The 17,793-nt window shown below is 33.2% G+C and overlaps 4 protein-coding genes across 4 annotated transcripts in view; 2 read left to right on the top strand and 2 right to left on the bottom strand.

Moving 5' to 3' along the window:
* The window catches only part of LOC107611099 (ATP-dependent DNA helicase PIF1-like), a 10,409-nt gene extending 6,425 nt beyond the window's left edge, over positions 1 to 3,984 (bottom strand). Inside the window, exons 1-2 of the mRNA XM_016313061.1 lie at positions 3,711 to 3,984; positions 2,491 to 3,620 (exon numbers count right to left, since the gene is read on the bottom strand). Of these exons, the coding sequence (XP_016168547.1) occupies positions 2,491 to 3,620; positions 3,711 to 3,984 (1,404 nt within the window). The remainder of the gene's footprint in view (positions 1 to 2,490; positions 3,621 to 3,710) is intronic.
* LOC107611098 lies at positions 5,771 to 10,383 on the bottom strand. The gene is made up of 8 exons (XM_021108258.1): positions 10,327 to 10,383; positions 9,881 to 10,163; positions 7,790 to 7,924; positions 7,310 to 7,412; positions 7,048 to 7,220; positions 6,859 to 6,936; positions 6,315 to 6,753; positions 5,771 to 6,227 (listed from the first exon to the last, which is right to left on the bottom strand). The coding sequence occupies exons 1-8, from the start codon at positions 10,381 to 10,383 to the stop codon at positions 5,771 to 5,773; spliced, it is 1,725 nt and encodes a 574-aa protein (XP_020963917.1).
* LOC107614201 (glucose-6-phosphate 1-dehydrogenase 2, chloroplastic-like) lies at positions 9,630 to 12,717 on the top strand. The gene is made up of 6 exons (XM_021109487.1): positions 9,630 to 10,237; positions 10,619 to 10,713; positions 11,110 to 11,138; positions 11,352 to 11,466; positions 11,623 to 11,860; positions 12,592 to 12,717. The coding sequence occupies exons 2-5, from the start codon at positions 10,699 to 10,701 to the stop codon at positions 11,839 to 11,841; spliced, it is 378 nt and encodes a 125-aa protein (XP_020965146.1). The 5' UTR covers positions 9,630 to 10,237; positions 10,619 to 10,698; the 3' UTR covers positions 11,842 to 11,860; positions 12,592 to 12,717.
* Positions 12,702 to 13,201, top strand: LOC107611097 (ras-related protein Rab7-like). Its single transcript, XM_021109486.1, has 2 exons — positions 12,702 to 12,866; positions 12,944 to 13,201. The coding sequence occupies exons 1-2, from the start codon at positions 12,702 to 12,704 to the stop codon at positions 13,184 to 13,186; spliced, it is 408 nt and encodes a 135-aa protein (XP_020965145.1). The 3' UTR covers positions 13,187 to 13,201.

Raw genomic sequence — 17,793 nt, 5'->3', positions numbered from 1 at the left:
AGAACCTAGTTTTTGAACCGTATCGGTTAGGAGTTTTAATTCGGTTTTTCGTAAATAGTCTCAGTTTGACAAACCGGACTCAATTTATGAGAGAAGAGAGATAATAGGATGATGTTATCATTATATTAGTATTAGAAGCTTCTTGAATAATATTATAAGGTTACCTGGTCAGTTTTAGTTAAAAATAGAAAACCAAAAATAATATTTAATAATAAATAATAAAATAATGCGAAAAAGGTAGTTTTCTGTAAAAGCTTTAGAAAGACAACTTTAAGCGCAGAATCTCATAATTACCTTCATAAAACACTTAGGGTGTGGTAAAAACATATTAGTGAGGCAAAGATAAATAAAAGATAAAAAGTTGAAGAAAAGATAAAAATCGAACAAAAAGTCTGTAAAATTTTAATAACAGAGAAACAGACAGAGACTAGTGAACGAACTAGGGCAACATAGTTAGTTCTTGATTTGCGAATAGGGTTAGGTATTATATGAAAAGTAAAACTGTTTCAGTATAGACTTAATGAACCTATACTTGGGGCAGGCTAACTAATCATACCGAAATTTACATAAGCTTTAAATACATACGTTAAATAGAGAAAGCAAAATAAAGTGAGGAAGCACAGAGAAAGGAACAAACAGAGCAGAATAAAGAGACAAAGCGAAGAGAATAATATGATAAAGAGTAGAGGACCTATTGAGAGGTCATCTGTTGCATTAAGGCAACCTCAGAGATATCTATATGTTCATCTACTGCATTGTAGCAGTCAGATAGATAATGGTGCAACCACTGAGAAACGCTTTCCTGCGGTACAGATCCATATTTTATTTCTGTAAGGCAGAGGGGTTATTTCCTGCTACAGAAGTACCGTGACCACCTGTTCCATTTCTGTAGTGGCAGAGGGGTTATTTCCTGTATACAGAAGGTATGTCGGCATACAACCCTGCATTGGCAGATGTGTTATTTCCTGCGTGCAGTGGACCCTGTGGTGGCAGAGGGGTTATTTCCTGTACACAGGGGTATAGCCAACAGGAAAGCCATATCCGGCTAGTAATGCTGGGTTACGTCGGGAGCGGGTAGAAACCGACAAATGAGCTCATTACCTACACTAGGACTAGACATGCATCATTCTTGTCTGTGCATTATTCTCTGTTGCTTTCCTACTTGTGTTTGATCAATTTCTTTATGTTTGTTTGCTTGAGTGCTATGTCTATGCTTTATTTTCTTGCACTCTTCTGTTTGTGTTCTGTTTTCTGTTTTCCCTATCTATTTTAACTACTGTTTACTACTTTACTGTATTCTAATATCTATCTGCTAATCGGAATCAAATAAATGAACGTAACTAATAACCCCGACCCTACTAAGAACTCCCCAGTTCTTACCCCCTTCTCTCCCTTCCTCTCCCCTCAGATGGAGACGGGCGTGATCTTCTATGAGTTCGAGGACCCTTACGTCTACGAGGATCCGGTACATCACAGTTACTTCATTATGGGTTTGGAGCCTCGTATTAGACGATATGCGTTACCTAATCGAGCTTTTCAACATCCTCTGTCTAGCCCGCATTTTGACCCTGATTCTCCTTACAACTTTCCCTTATCCTGGTTACACCCTGACGCACCTGGACATCCTTTTCCTGATGATCCTGAGCACCCTATACCAGCTCAACCTTTGAATGAGGCGGTACCTGAGCCTATCATTCCTGATGAGCCTGAGTTAGCTGATGACTACGTACCTGTGATACCACTAGAGTGGGATTTTCCCCCTGAGCCGATCCCCGACTTTCCACAGCCTGATGAGCCGGCACTACCAGACGGTGAGGTAGCTCCTATATACGCGAACGGACCTGTGCTCGCGAATGGTTTTGTACATAGTGACAGCAGTGTTTCTGGTGGATCTGAGGACATTGTTGTAGCTGTGGACGATGAGGAGGAGGAGGATCCTGAGATAGAGATAGAGCAGGATGAGGAGATGGGTGAGCCTCATGATGATTCTCCGAACGGCCACGTGTAAATATAGTTTGACTGCGGAAAGGGGCATTCTTTTGATGACACTCTAGTCTAACATTATCAGATAGTTAGTCTCTCACTTGTGTTAGTACACCCGAGAGCTAGGAGCTATATAGTGGTTAGGCTAGCCTGGACACCAGCTTAGTGGCTTTTTGTATGGGCCAGGCCCTGGGAGTGTCGTGTAAATATTAGCTACGTAGGATGACGAGGATGTAAACTGACTTGATCTTGTGTAAACGCTACATGTTTTGTTATAGTGTACATGATGTATATTATCAGTTTTATTTCTATGTTTCTTTATGCCGCTTTTCTATTACTCCCAATGTATGCTTGTTTATTTTACCAGACCATCCGCAAAAATTAAAAAAAAATTACTCGTAAAATTGGCATCGCTCTAACAAGGAACAGGCTCATATATTAAATAAATAATAATAATTAGAAAGGATAAGTTAGTAACACTTAGCTTCTTGTATGACCATGGCATACTGGAAGTTGGGTCGTTACAGAATCCGAACTAAGATATACTTTTTTCCCTCCAGGAACGATAGCCATCAGATGGTTGTTGACCTCTTCAACGATGTCTAGTGTGGGAGCCAGTATAGTTCTTGCTTTGAAAAAATCCTTTGAGGACATGTTTTCCAAAATATTTGGATAAGAAAAATGAACTAACTCATCAAATACATGGTCCAAAGAAGGAATAACAATATCTCCTGGAAGACATATCTCAGATTCAACATCCATATTGTCACCTATTAGACCATCACCAACTTTCAATAACCACTCATCAAATTGCTCTGTCTCATCTTGATCTGAAGCAGTCGTCCCTACAGAGAGTCTCATGTTTTTTGTTAGTTTGAGCACCTGACAAAACTTCCAAAGGTAAGACAAATTCACGGTTGAATGAATGATATCTTGTCTCGATCCTCGTGGAATGACAGAAATTTGTCTAAAGTCTCCACCTAGTACAACCACTTTTCCTCCAAAGGGCAAATCTTTTCTATATGTTGGAGAACACCTCATGATATCACCCAAGCATTTATCAAGTGCTTCATAGCAGTACCTACTAACCATTGGAGCCTCATCCCAAATTATAAGTCTGGCTTTCAACAGCAACATTGCTTGAGGAGAACCAGGTTTGATGTTACATACAGAATCCTCAGTTATATTCAGCGGTATTTTGAACCTTGAGTGTGTCGTTCTTCCATTGGGAAGAAGTAAAGACGTAATACCACTCGAAGCAACGTTTAACACTATATCACCCCTTGAGCGAATCTCAGCAGACATAAGGTTCCAGAGAAATATTTTTCCAGTACCTCCATGACCATACACAAAGAAAAAACCCCCTTCATCACAATACACAGATGTAACAATTTTATCGAATGCATATCTCTGCTCAATTGTTGTGATGGCTAACATGTCTGAGGCATTTTTCTTTAAATCATCCCTGTTAAAGTTTAGCTCTTCCCTTATAACCCTTTCGGTTAACAAAGAATTATCAACTTCAGTTGCTAAAGGCATAGGAGGATAGTCTTTCAAGGTTTTACCATAGGAATGTAAGATCTTGTCTATATCCATTAAGCACAACTGCTTAATCTCATCATCTGACATTGTTAACTCTGCATATTATACGATACTGTAAAAATTCAATCAAACTAAAAATGATCAATAAGGAAGAACTTTTATCATTGTAATTAATAGAAACTCACCGCTCATGTTCATCACAGTTCTCTGTCGATACAAAATATCATCTGAGAGTTCATGCCAACATCTATCCCAGACATGTTCTGGTCTTGAGATATTGTTGGATGTTAATAGAATGACAAATAACCTCCTAACATATGATCCTGAGGCCCATGAGCTTGCTTCCTTAATTGCATCAATGAATTCTTTGTCATCTTGCAAGAATCCAAGGGCGAAGCATGCATCTCTATACGTAGCATAAATTGTTCCTCCTACTGTTCTTATATCTTGAAAACTCATACATCCTCTTTGAGTATTCAAGAGAAGTCGTTGGTAATATTCTTCGATATTTGCTGTAAAAAACTTGGTTAAAATCCCACTTTTAAGTTGGTAAATGGATTAAGCTACTCTATTTTAATTATTATGTAGCTTCACATCCGCATAAGAATAATTTTTCTAAAAAATATAAAAAAAATAAAAAATTGTATAATCTATAGATTATAACTGTTGAAAGTTAGTTGAACATTTATTTTCTAGCGTAGATAAATCGAATAAAATGGACGTGGGGTATAGGCTGTTAAGATTTTAAATTTACATCATTAAATAAGTAAGATCAAAATTGAATATAAACTCATCATTACCTGCAGGTACATGAGTTAACCTTCCAATTGCGAATCCTTTCTTTCGAGGAAACCACTTTGAAGAATCATCCTTCTAAACAAACTTGGTTGGAAACTCAGCATAAGTCAGACTTCGAGCATAGGGATATGACATGTTCGCCGCCATCCATCCCAAAAACATGGACTTATGAGATATTTCTCTTTCGATGATATCATTCACATTAGAAGTTTCATCATAGACCACAGGTTGCTCATCCTCCAAATGGAATGGAAGTCTAATCACAAATGGTTCTTTCTCTTGGATTTCGTATCCAAATAGACGCCAGACTGCCTCACATGCCGAAATGTACCTACAATCGTAGTAATTCCTAATTTCCTCAACAACTTGTGTGGCTTCTGACGGATCACCAGTATTGTATAGAGTAACAGTTACGTGGTCATTACCCTTTTGTACATACTTAAACAGATACTTAATAGAACTTGTTTGGCATGTGTATTCCACATTTATGTGGCACCCAAACTTGAGCAACAATTCTGGATTATACGGAACAATGAACTTATTGTCTAGTACACATTCCCTTTTCTTCACTGTTCGACCGTTATCAGTACGCCTATATTTGGGAAATTCGGCCTCATCAATGAATGTTCGCTGTCTAAACTCTTTAGGATAGAACTTTGAACAGGATCCATTCTTCATGCAAGGTGAATTCTTGTTGTACGAACCACATAGACCATGTACCATGTAATTTTGAACAGCTCCATATAGATTTGGCCTTTCATTTTCATCAGGAATCTCAGCTGTTATATGTTTGTCTATGTCATCTGGTGTTTGTGGTTTGAACTCGCTACTCATGAATAAAAGGATATGTGCATGCGGAACCCCTCTCTTTTGAAACTCTACAGTGCAAACGTCTGAAAATTGAAAAAGACAAATGAGCAAAGCATTACAAACAACATAAGATTTTAATAAAGCGTTGCATAAACATAGAATTACATCCCAAAATTTTGCCAAAGATTTTTCCCTCTTTGAGATCATTGATCAAACCATCAAGCTTGATCTTGAAAACTCAACACAATATATCAGGACGGTCTTCTGCCTTCAATCCAATGGAAGTCACTTCTCTTTTTATCTCATCCCATTCAGGGTTACAGGTCATGGTGATAAAATAGCTAGGATATCCTGCATATCTGCAAATTTCAAATGCATCTTTACAATTATTCATCATATACCTAGGTCCATCGGTAAAAGTACTGGGAAGAATGATTCTTTTGCCAAGCCTTGCAGCATCTACATCCCCGTTTATAAGACTTTCATGCAGACATTTGTATTTATCAACCCTCAACTGTGGTTGTTTACACCTAAAGAATTTTAACCTCTCTGATTCCACCATTGTGTAGGCATCTACCAGAAACTGTTGGAATAATCTCTTTGATCTCAGAATTAACGGAGATTCACCCGTCCTTTTCTATAGTCGAAAAGCGAAAAATTGTCGCAAAGTGATTGTTTTGTTTATCTTTGTAGGTCTAGCGGAGATAGAATTTGATGTTGCAATACCCAAACGAAATCCATCCTCCCCATACAGAAACAACAATGGATATTGCAAGGCTAAATAAGATGGATGAAAAACATCAATCCGCTGGAGCTTTCTAGATTGACTCTCTATAATAATATCCCTATCTTTGCTAAGTTGTTTGATATCGCCAACAATCAATGCAGCCACTTCAGATGCAGATGGCAAGTTGTATGTCCTGCTATCTGTAGTCCTTTTACTAATCAACTTAAGCTTTATGTTTGTGCAATTTTCCTGTTGGTACCTATCTCTTGCATAGCGAAAACTCTTTGCCAAACTATTATATTTGTCTAGCATGTTTCTTAATATTGCCACAATTTCCCTATCCCGCTCATTTATAGCTTCATTGGAACTGCGAAAAAAAAACAATAAAATTTATGTTATTTTCTCTCACAGATAAGAAATAACTAAAAAATTTGACTGGTTGCATGAAAATTACCAAAGTGTGCCTATTCGATTATCAATCTCATTTTCTGTGTCATAGATATATAGCTGGGCAAATATTGGTCGCAAACTATCAGGAGGAAGTAAGCTACCAATGCTATGGTAGTTTTGACCCCCAAGCTTAAAAATTGGAGGAGCAGTCCCATTGTTCACCCCACGGTCAATTTTTCCAGCCATTGATGTAAAACAAAACATTGAATTAAATGTCCTTATATTTTTTAGGAAATGAATACTTCTTTGATCTCCTCCAATATGAAGCTGAATGAGCTCATCAGGAGGCACAGAAAGTAGAGGAAGCTCGATCTTTTCTTCCATACAACAAAATAAAAACTTTGGTTGGGGCGACTGTTTGGATTTAGCAAGCCTTTCTCCAGACCACATCCATGCTTTACAGTGTTGACATTGATAAATAGGATTTCCTATATCCCAGACACCTGCCGAATGAACTCTCTTTAGCTACTCAGTTGTCATACCGATACAATTTAGTCCATGATGTACACAAAGATGCAAATAAACATACAGATAAAAATTTTACATACCGTCTAAGGTTTCAGATGATGGTATAAAATTATCTTCCATATCCACATTCAACATTGAATCATCATAACCATTCAAAACTACAGTAAAAAAATTATAAAAAATGCAAACATAATCATTTTGATGTATTACTAATAATTCATATCTCATGCAAACTACAAACTTAAATTCTTGATATAATGAGAAATCACCTTCATCATCAACAAAAGGGTCAACATGTTGGCCACTGTGTGTGTCAGCACTTGGTGGGTGCGTCTTAACAGTCGATAAATTTATATCTTCATAAAGTTGTGCCAAATTAATAGCCACCGAAGCAACAACAGAGGAAGATTGTCCTTTTTGCACCCCAATTATAGTAGAACTTCTTTACAAGAAAGTTCAATTTTATTCAATTAAACCATAGAAACTATAGGAAAAAAAATATAATAATGATGATCATCTTTTCTAAATTACCTTTCTGTTAGGCACGATCTGTGGGAACCGGAGTTTGATGGAAGCTGATTTTGCAGAACGACTTCAGTTAGATTATTGGCAGGTCCTTGTACACTGGAGTATGCTAGAATTGTAATAAATCTATGTTATATAAATGATCTCCGATGAAGTATACTTTTTGCTAAATATTGGTGTATGAATCATTTGGCTTTTATTAATTATACGTACTATTTGTTAACACGGACAGTGGAGTTCTTGTCAATGAGGGATCCGTCTGTAGAGTTAAAGATTTAGATCTTATCTCTGATGTAGAAGGTCTTACATAATTATGAGGAGTATTTTTCTGTCCAAAAATTTCATGTGAGGCACAGTGTACACCATACATAGATAGTTGCTTCCCTATGAATGAGTAATGAGAAATATATATAAAATTTTCGTCATTAAACCAATATAAATTAAATTTAGATAAATATGAGTCAATTACGGTGAGAAAAATGTCACCTTTATCCTCATTGGATTGTAAACTGAGAATATTAGATGAGGTACCAGTTTCTCGAAACAATGTTCTTTGACTTGTAGTAATATTATGTACATTTTTATGTATGTCAAAATTTGTATTATTGTTGTTCTTCGACACTGTTAAGTCAAGAAAAATAAATGAAACACAAATAATAATTATTCAATTAACTAATCTCATATTTGATTTTATATAATTGTAGTAGTATACTTTCGTAGATTCAAATTTTTTTGTATTGGTTTAGTTTTATTGAATTATTTTTTAAATTATTAAACTAAATCAATGAGTATCTATATCAAATTATTTAAAATATACCCAGTCATGACTTAAAAATAAATACAATTCAATTTAAATAATAAATAAAACTCTAAATTTAAATATATATAATTTTAAAATTTCAATTTATTTAAATTGAGTTAAATAGATCTACACAAAAGCATCAAATGTTATATTTTCCCAATTAGTATATAGTTTTATGTTAATTTAGATTAAATAGTATATTATTTTAAATTATGATAGAGTATATCTTAAATAATATTAAATAATTAATTAACCTAAATAGTACATGAAGATTTGAAGATTGCATAGTTTTTATGTAATTTATAGCTTATTAAATATGAATTTAAAAGAAAAATTATAAAGATGAATAGTTATTTATAGTTTTTAAATCACTAAACTAAAAGATTTAAAAAATTATGTATAGTACAAACTAATTCGCTAATATTCTCTTCCATGATGATAGTTTAAACTATATTTCCCATAAAAAATAGAAATTAAAAAAGTTTTAGAAGAACACTTACCAGAAGCACAAAAGAAAGCAGACTCATTATCATCAAGTGTTTTTCGTTTTCTTGCCAAAATTATATTTCATCTTAACCTTGCAACCTTGGATTATGTGATTGGAGTGGGATACATTATCGTTGTTAACTCACTTATCTACAATGTAATTCTCCCGCAACAATAAGCTACGAATACAAATTTTCAAATTTTAATACTTATCTTAAAGTTAAATTTTAAATATCCATTAACTTACAATACTGATTATCTATTGATTAATTTATGAGGTATCAATTTTTACATAAAAAGTAAAAAACTTAATTTTTAAATATGTAAAAATATATCAACAGTGACTTTTAATTCATAAATTAATAATCTAATTAAAAGGGGTATATATATATAAGCCAAACGAATTTAAATATAGCTATCTTAAGCAGACTAATTTTTATATTATATACTATTAAATAATTAATTGAAAATATACACTCTGCACGACAATTTTTTAATTTGAATTTAGAAGTGATTAATAAATCACATTTTTTTAATCAACGTATAACAAAAAAAATTAGTTAAAGACAAAATATTCAACACAAAATAGTTTTAGTCATTTAAAATTTAAATATTAAAAATTAGATACAAATAATAATATAATTTTAAAAGGTAGTACTGCATGTTCTCTGTGACATGTAATTTTTAAATTTATTTTATAAATAATAAAGTAATTTTTTTGGATAATTACATTAAGTGAATAATAAAAATTAGTATCCAAATTAACAAACTTTAACATATTTGATAAAAAAATGAAACTTACGTAAAACATATGAAACTTACATAAAACATAGTGTATTGTATAGTAACAGCACTTTTAGAGAGTGTATAATAGTCTTATTTTTCTCAAATCTTTAACAATTATACAAATATTATTTATCTTCAATTACTAAGCTAATAAGTTTATAACATGTGAACAGTAAAAAAAATAAAACTGTAAAGAAGTTCAATAAAATAAAATGAAAACACTAATCACACTACAAAAAAAAGGTTTAAAATGGCACTTATATTACGGCGGTTTTAAAGAACCGCCGTAATATCCAGACGTTATGGCGTTTTTGGTTGTTGCCATAATTAACTGTGTATTTAATGGCAGTTCTGGTGATTATGGCGGTTTTGAACCGCCATTATCCCACATATATAAAAGGAAAAAGTGCAATCCTTAACTGAAACACTGTGCATATACACACGATGGCTCGCTCAATCTCCCTTCTATCTCTCCCTCGTCCTCGTGCTCAATCCATCGCTACCGCCACTTTCACCCTCCACCATCGCTTCCTCTTCAACAGAATCAAAGGTTCCAAGCCACCACCTTGTTTCCCCATTGTATGACGATAGCGGATCTCCTTTCAGATCTCGAATCTTCTCCGGTGACATATCCTCCGGCGACGACCTCCTTTGGCCACATCTCTTCCCATGGTAATCTCCTCCGGTGATGTCACCTCCAGCTTCCTCTCCTTTCCATCCTAGCTCTGCGCCTTCTTTGCCAAAATCCTCAGCGCCTCCCTCAGCGTCTTTTTCGATGACATCTCTCTATTGAAGATCTGTAAATCTAAGCCATCACAAACAGAATAAGCACAACTCTCCCCTGCTTCCTCTGTTCTTCTGTAAGTACTATAGATCTCTCTCATCCTTTCTCTTGTACCTTCCTTAATTTTTTAGTTTATTTTTGCAGTATAACAATATAATTAATTACTATTTGTTCTTGTGTTGCTGGTTCAATTTCATTAATAATTAAGGTTAAGCATGACATCTTAATTGTATGATTGTTAGGGTTTTGAGAGACAGGAATTGTAGCTTATTGTGTTTTGAGCACCATGTGTTTGTTTTTATGTGTGTGTGATGGTTAATGTATCTAAATTGGTACTTTTGTATATCAGCTTCTATTGTGCTTCTAAATTGGTGGTTAACAATCGAATTCTTTTCAGATGTAAATTGCAAAGTACATTCTTTAAATTCTTGATAATTTGTTTTATTTGTTCATGAAGTTGGCAGAAAATTTATGGGAGAAAGCCCTGGTGAGTGAAGCATCAATTTTCTTCTTAATTTGTTATTCTTTGGTTCATTTATGGCAACACTAACTGTGAGTATTCTTGTCTATCCATATCAAATTTGCTTTAATTCTTCCAAAAAAAGAAAAGAAAAAGTGAATCCATGATTATTGATTTGTTTCCATTCTTACATTATAAATGTTCAATTTTGCTATTCAACCGTTGACTTCTGATAATGATTATGTTCTTTTTCTTTTATTTCATTTGATATGATATAATTTGGTACTTCTAATGTTGCTTGTAATTTTCAATTTTTCATTGATTCTTAATATGAAAGCTCATGCTTTATATCTTACTATGTGGTGGATTGTTTTGTTGAAAGCTTTAAATTTTGTTTGCTTTAAAATTCATTTTTATTTTACTAGCACACAACCTGCTCGATGAAATGCTTCAACTAAATTCTGCCCTTATCAATGCTTTTATGACAGAACTGGAACCTGATTCTCCGGTTATCCAGGTGATAACTATGATCTTCTTAAGAGGTTGTTTTGGTTATTTAAAAGTTTACTTTATGTTATCAACTAATGTTTTTTCCGTTGCAGTGTGATTATGATCATCTTCAGTTGTCAACTAGTTCATAATGGAGAATAAATTTTCCATTGGGATTTCCTTATTTTTCATGCTTAAGAAACATGTTTAATGTATGAAAACTTATTCTATTGATTTTCAGAGAGAACTGCGGTGAAAAGATAGATGAATTTCTTAAGAGATGCTTCTACCATTCTGGTCAGTATGACTCTCAGGAAAACTTTGCAGCACTGGACAAGAAGCTTAAGGAACATGAGGTAATTTTAATTATGGCGCATCATTTTAATTTGTGTCAAGAACTCAAGATCAACATATGAAGGATGCATGAACTTATCCTTTGCTTTTCATTCTATGTATGCTCTTCTAAGCTTTTCTTTTTTATCTTAATTTAGCCATCTGGTTTTTGCTTGTAGAATGGGAAAGCTTCTAATCGCCTGTTCTATCTATCAATTCCTCCAAACATATTCATAGATGCTGTAAAATGTGCCAGTTTATCAGCATCTTCTGGTAATGGTTGGACAAGAGTCATTGTTGAGAAGCCTTTTGGTCGAGATTCAGAATCTTCGGCTGCTTTAACAAAATCGCTCAAGCAGTATCTTCGTGAGGATCAAATTTTCAGGTTTTCTACCTAAACCGATTATGTAATCTACTACTTTACAGACTGTAAGTTTCACTACTTAAAATCATGGAGAATCATATACATGATTGACCACTATCTGGGGAAAGAGCTTGTGGAAAATCTCTCTGTTCTCAGATTTTCAAATCTCATTTTTGAACCATTATGGTGAAGGCAGTACATAAGAAATGTACAGTTGATATTCTCAGAAGATTTTGGCACTGAAGGGCGTGGAGGGTAACGTTTCTTCCTTAGCTTCATTCACACTTTCTAATATATAGAAGGGATTCTCATTTGTTTACTTATTTGTGCAGGTACTTCGACAATTATGGTATAATAAGAGATATTATGCAGAATCACTTACTTCAAATACTAGCCCTCTTTGCAATGGAAACCCCTGTTAGTTTGGATGCAGAGGATATTAGAAATGAAAAGGTCTCATTGTTATAACCTATTCTGAATAAGTTCTACAATCGATGAAATAAATGCATTCCTTGAATTTTCTGCCTTGCCTCTTCCAGATAATTCATTTTTCTTCATCTATCTTATTTCAGGGGTTAGGAAGACTTCTTTGATGAACCAGTATCCATTTGGCACTTGAATTTTCAGTATTGTTCATAATCATTATTATTATTAATTTTTTTAAAGAGCGGAAGTTTAGGTATTATTATTATTATTATTAATTTTTAGTATTGTTCACTTGAATTTAGGTACGTTTATAGAAAATTCAGCCAGCATTATAAAGCCACAATTGGTGCTGATTTCGTCACAAAGGAGCTACAAGTAGATGACTCGTCACTTTACAGGTCAGTAATTTTAAGTTATCTGATAACTTTACTTTTAACTAACACATTCTTATTTTGGTCAAAACAATAAATGAGACTCTTTTGGCATATTTGGGATACAGTAGGACAAGAAAGGTTCAATAGTTTAGGTGCTGCATTTTATGGAGGTGCAGATTGTTGTGTTTTGGTGTATGATGTAAATGCACACAACACATTTGACACACTAAACAATTGGCATGATGAGTTCATTAAACAGGTGTGTACTATTTAGCACCTTTCTAAATGAGCAATACATGAAGATTATATCTTATATGTTTTGGTGTTTGGCCTCAGGCAGATTTGAATGATCATGAAGCATTTCCCTTTGTGTTACTTGGGAACAAGGTTGATGTAGATGGTGGGAACAGTAGAAAGGTATTAAAAAGAGTTTGGGCCTTTGAGATTAATATGCATAGTTTTGAAGTTGAAATCTCATTCAACTTGTTGCAGGTGACTGAGAAGAAAGCTAGGGAATGGTGTGCTTCTAGAGGCAAGTCTGGAGACCCCTTTCTTCATTTAATCCCATTTCAGGTGTGACCCTGATAATCCAAACATATTATTTTATCCTCATGGACTCCTTCCTGTACTCTTCAACTTATATATATGTAACTTGTCGTTTATGAGGGCTATAATTTGTATATTAGATTATGTCATTGAAAGCACTTAATAATTTCTTTAATTTAGTTATCTAATTATTATGTTTATGTCTTTTTTCTTTCCATCCATTCTAAAGGATGTCATAAGATCTATGAAAAATCATTCTTCAAACTTTGAAACATGCCACAAAGAGCATACCTGTAGCATATACTTCTTTCACAAGTTGCATTTCTAAAATGATATCTTATATATGCGCATGCATTTACAGATTTATATCAATTTCCATGATATATATATATATATATATGTTTTTTATCATCATGCACGAAGAATAGGATAAGAGCGAGGGTGATGTTCCACTTGCTAGTCTATCTATCATAGATAACAAAACCAGTACTAATCAATTAATGTCCTCCCAACTAGCTCAATAATTGGCTTATCATATATTCTATCCTTTTTGAATAATGGGAGTTATTTGTTTATCATTATTTATCATATATGCAGTTTGAGTGCTCCAATTTATCTGGTTTGCTGGTTCCAAACAAGAAGAAAAGTTGCATTTATTTAAGCTCCAAAAGATATTAGGAAATTATTTTCTTTCAAACTAGACAGAGTGCTCTAATAATACATATTATATAAAATGAAGACTAAAATTGAACAACTACTTCACTGTATACTCATCAGCAAAAAACTTATATGTTATCTTTAGATATAAAATAGAATTTTTGTACAAAATCACAATATAATAATGATTCTTATTTCACAACCAGAAACTCAGTTGTTTTTTACATATAAAATCATCATTGGTTGTAGAAACTCCAAAGGAGTTTTAATGTGTTCAAATCTTTGTAATAGAAACAAGGTTTGCAAATTTCTTAGCTCTGTTGAAACCCTCACTTGTGCTATGAATATTGCCTTCACAGGCCTACAAGGATCCAAAGTAGTGTCTCACAGCCAAGTACCCTAGAAACATGGAAGATAATGACAATTTGGCAGCCAAGTTTTGAAGTTATTAGTGATAGGCATGGCAAAATATTGCTGTGAGGAAAAGCAGAATGGTGGGCATTAATATATTTGTTATGGTCCAATGTTTCTGACCTTAGTTTAATTATGTTGAGATCCACAATTCATGACATTGTTCTTGAAATTTTTATTTTGGTTAGATTTTGAAATAGAAAAGTAGCCAAATCATCTTCCTGTCATGTATTTACTTTGTCGTAACAGAGAGGTTCAATAAAACTTTTTCATGGTGCAGGTTTTGGAGAAGGATTTGGCTATATTTGGATTCTTTATTGCTTTAGGAAGAAGTACACGGTCCTTCCTTTTGGCAAATGGTTTTGATACCCTTGATGATCCACTAGAAGATTTCATCAGGTTTAACTTCTACTGATGTTATTCCTTTAGAATGTCAGGTTTCTTACAGTTCTAAGAATCTTATTATTAGTAGCTTTGTGCTGAGCTTACTAGTAGTTTTGTTGTAGTACTTGACCAAGATAATTATTATTAATAGGTATTTTTGGTTAGTATTTACGAACATTGTATCATCAGTTCTAAGAAAACGTAAGCTGCAAGGAAAATTCTACATATTTCAGTTTTTTTTCCTGTGTTTGTCTGTCTGCTTTTCCAATCGTGTTCCAGTAGATGCATATGCATATTCATTGGAAAAAAATTCAGCCATTTAAATTTCAATTAAATGTTTGGGCTAAACTATGGATATTGGAATCATTTTTAGCTGAAAGCTTTGTAAGAACAACTGAAAGAGACTGTATAGTTGCAGGGGTTGTGAAGCTGATTTTTTACCTAGATTTTCTTAATCCGAAAATTGTTTCATTTTTATCTTTGTGAAAATGTAAAATGCAGGGAGAAGAAGGCATTAGAAAAAGAGATCAAGAAAACAGTTGATAGACAGAGATCTGCAGTTAAGTCAATTGCAAAAGATTCAGATTCATTTGATGAGGTATGTTTCCCTGCTTCCAAATTAATTTATGCCTTATCTCTGCCATTTCTCAGGCATTGAAAAGTGTTGAAGAAGCTGTGACAAGACTCAAAAAGTTGCTTCAAGAGTTACATGTATCAAGCTCTATTTCTGGAAAAGAGCATATAAAAGTAGATGTTTAAAGATATTTTGGCGGAAGATATTTTGAAATTGGGCAGCCAGCAAGATCATAATATTATGTTATTTTTCTTACTTTCAAGGTATTAGCCAAGCTAGTTACCTTGTTTTATGTATGAGATGTATGTGACACTGTTAGAAATTGGAGCCAATCTAAGTCAAGACATTTAGAATTAAAAAAATCATGTTATATGTTATATTTTATATTTTATTTGTATTGAAATTATTACTTTTGATTTTCAATACTAAAAAATTCTATATTATATTTAATACTTTATTTATGAATTACGTAATATTTTGTTTATAGGCTATGATTTCTTGTTATTGTGAAATTTTAAACAAAAAATTATTTGTTTAATACGGTAAAAACGATGGTTAAAATTACCTTTTTAAACAATAAAAAATGTCACTTTTATCCGGTAAAAACGGCGGTTTGTAATTGTAATTTTAAACAACATGAAAATCCATTTTAACATGGTAAAAATGGCGGTTTTAAACGCCGTTTTAACCAATAAAAATGCCACTATCAGGGTAAAAATGGCGGTTCAAAATGCCGTTTTAACCAACAAAAAATGCCGTTTTAATCCGGTAAAAACGGCGGTTTCAAATGCCATTTTAACCAACCGAAAATGCCATTCTGCCAAGGTAAAAATGGCGGTTCATAAACGCCGTTTTAACCAACCAAAAACGCCATTTTATCCTGGAAATAACGGCGGTTTGAACCGCCGTTTTAACAAACCAAAAATGCCATTTTATCCTGGAAATAATGGTGGTTTGAACCGCCGTTTTAACCAACAAAAAAACTATTTTATTTGAAAATAACGGCGGTTTGAACCGCCGTTTTAACCAGGTAATTATGGCGGTTTTTTAAAAATCGCTGTAATAACCAAATGGCGCTACAAATTATGGCGGTTTTTCTTGAGCACCATTTAAGGTAATAATGGCGGTTCAAACCACCGTAATAACCTTAAAAAACCGCCGTAATTACCAAGTTTTTTGTAGTGTCAATAGAAGACTAATCAACACTTAAAAAATTTATTTGAAATGAAAAAAAATAGATAAAACTTACATAAAGATGTGATGCAATGTGCAACAGTAACACCTTTAAAAAATATCTAATAATCAAATATTGAATATGATAGATTATGTGTAATTGTAGAGTTCTTATATAGAGCTATTGTATTTTGGACTGGACTAAAATTTTAATATGTATATGTTTTAATTTGTTGGAAAGAATCAAAGATATTATTTTATTTTAAATCAATAGTTTTCTTTTTTGAACGAAATTAAAAGTTTCTATTTACGGAGTCATAAATATAATATAACCTACTTTAGTGAGTCACAGCACCATACAACACCAACACCCTAACCATCACTCTCATTCAGTAATTACTTTCATTTAATAATAAAAAATAATAGTAATTACTCTCATTCATATTGCATTAGTAAAAAAAGCTCTATTCTAAAGCCTTCCATCAATTTTAATAAAAAATAAATAACGTATAAAATAATATATTTATATATATGTTTAATACGCTAATAAGAAGAAAGTACTTCTAGTGTCATTAGCATGTCCAAAAAAACATAGATAATTAAATAAAACAAAACAACAATTGTTCAATTTAAAATTCAAAATACTTTAAAAATTGAATAGTATCTATTCTCTCAATAAACAATAGCTATAGCTAAGACTCCACCAAACCTTCAAAACATGCTCCTTTATCTCCATTACATGAAAAACTTCATGTTTCACAGCAGCTATTTTTTAATGGAAGGAGCACCAGACATGTTAAACTCATCCAACAGGTGCTTCAAACAAAACAAAACAAAAAGTATAATTAAGATTTTAACCAAAAAATAAAATCTGAAATACGAAAGAGGCCATATAAGTGAAGACCAAATGAATACCCTGACAACAGGTTTTTTAGTAACAGACAGATTTTTCACGATTGGATCAGGTGACTCATCACAAACAGAACATCCATCTTCACCTCGAGGCTATATAGAAAACCAATGAAAAAATAAATAAATAACACCTCATATTTGGCAAAGTAAGCCTTAATATACATAGTCTAAAATCAACAAAACATAAAGAAAAAAATCATACCTGAACAGGGTTAACAGGACCAGCAGGGGGTACATCAGATTTTACCGGGCCTTGATTGTCCCTCCACCTCAGTAAACTCGTAGGATCAGAACGTATCATCGATACATCATAAGAATCGCACCATCCAGTAGTTTCTACTTCGACCTTGAATATAAACTCCTTATCAAGGAAAAACTCATTAAAACCAATAGGATCTTTGCTTGCTTCCCCTTTTTCCTACACCAAAAATTTTACATTTTTATCGTGTTAAATAAACAAACATCTCTTATTGACAATCATAACGTGATCAACGAATTTGGTTTCACATACATTCAACTCTTTCACCAT

This window comes from Arachis ipaensis, chromosome B08 (assembly GCF_000816755.2).
Source record: "Arachis ipaensis cultivar K30076 chromosome B08, Araip1.1, whole genome shotgun sequence".
In the NCBI taxonomy this organism is placed as follows: Eukaryota; Viridiplantae; Streptophyta; class Magnoliopsida; order Fabales; family Fabaceae; genus Arachis; species Arachis ipaensis.
Note: the sequence above shows the minus strand (reverse complement) of the source record. Positions and strands in the feature narration are given on the sequence as shown.

Excerpts from the sequence above, each read along its gene's own strand:
- LOC107611098 (XM_021108258.1), bottom strand. The coding sequence starts at position 10,383 with ATGTCATGCTTAACCTTAATTATTAATGAAATTGAACCAGCAACACAA. Across the intron at positions 7,221-7,309 it reads AGATCGTGCCTAACAGAAAG|AAGTTCTACTATAATTGGGG; the intron begins GTAATTTAGAAA and ends TTTCTTGTAAAG. Across the intron at positions 6,754-6,858 it reads ATCATCTGAAACCTTAGACG|GTGTCTGGGATATAGGAAAT; the intron begins GTATGTAAAATT and ends TTCATTCGGCAG.
- LOC107614201 (XM_021109487.1), top strand. Across the intron at positions 11,139-11,351 it reads CTGATTCTCCGGTTATCCAG|AGAGAACTGCGGTGAAAAGA; the intron begins GTGATAACTATG and ends ATTGATTTTCAG. Across the intron at positions 11,467-11,622 it reads AGAAGCTTAAGGAACATGAG|AATGGGAAAGCTTCTAATCG; the intron begins GTAATTTTAATT and ends TTTTGCTTGTAG.
- LOC107611097 (XM_021109486.1), top strand. The coding sequence starts at position 12,702 with ATGAGACTCTTTTGGCATATTTGGGATACAGTAGGACAAGAAAGGTTC. Across the intron at positions 12,867-12,943 it reads ATGATGAGTTCATTAAACAG|GCAGATTTGAATGATCATGA; the intron begins GTGTGTACTATT and ends GTTTGGCCTCAG.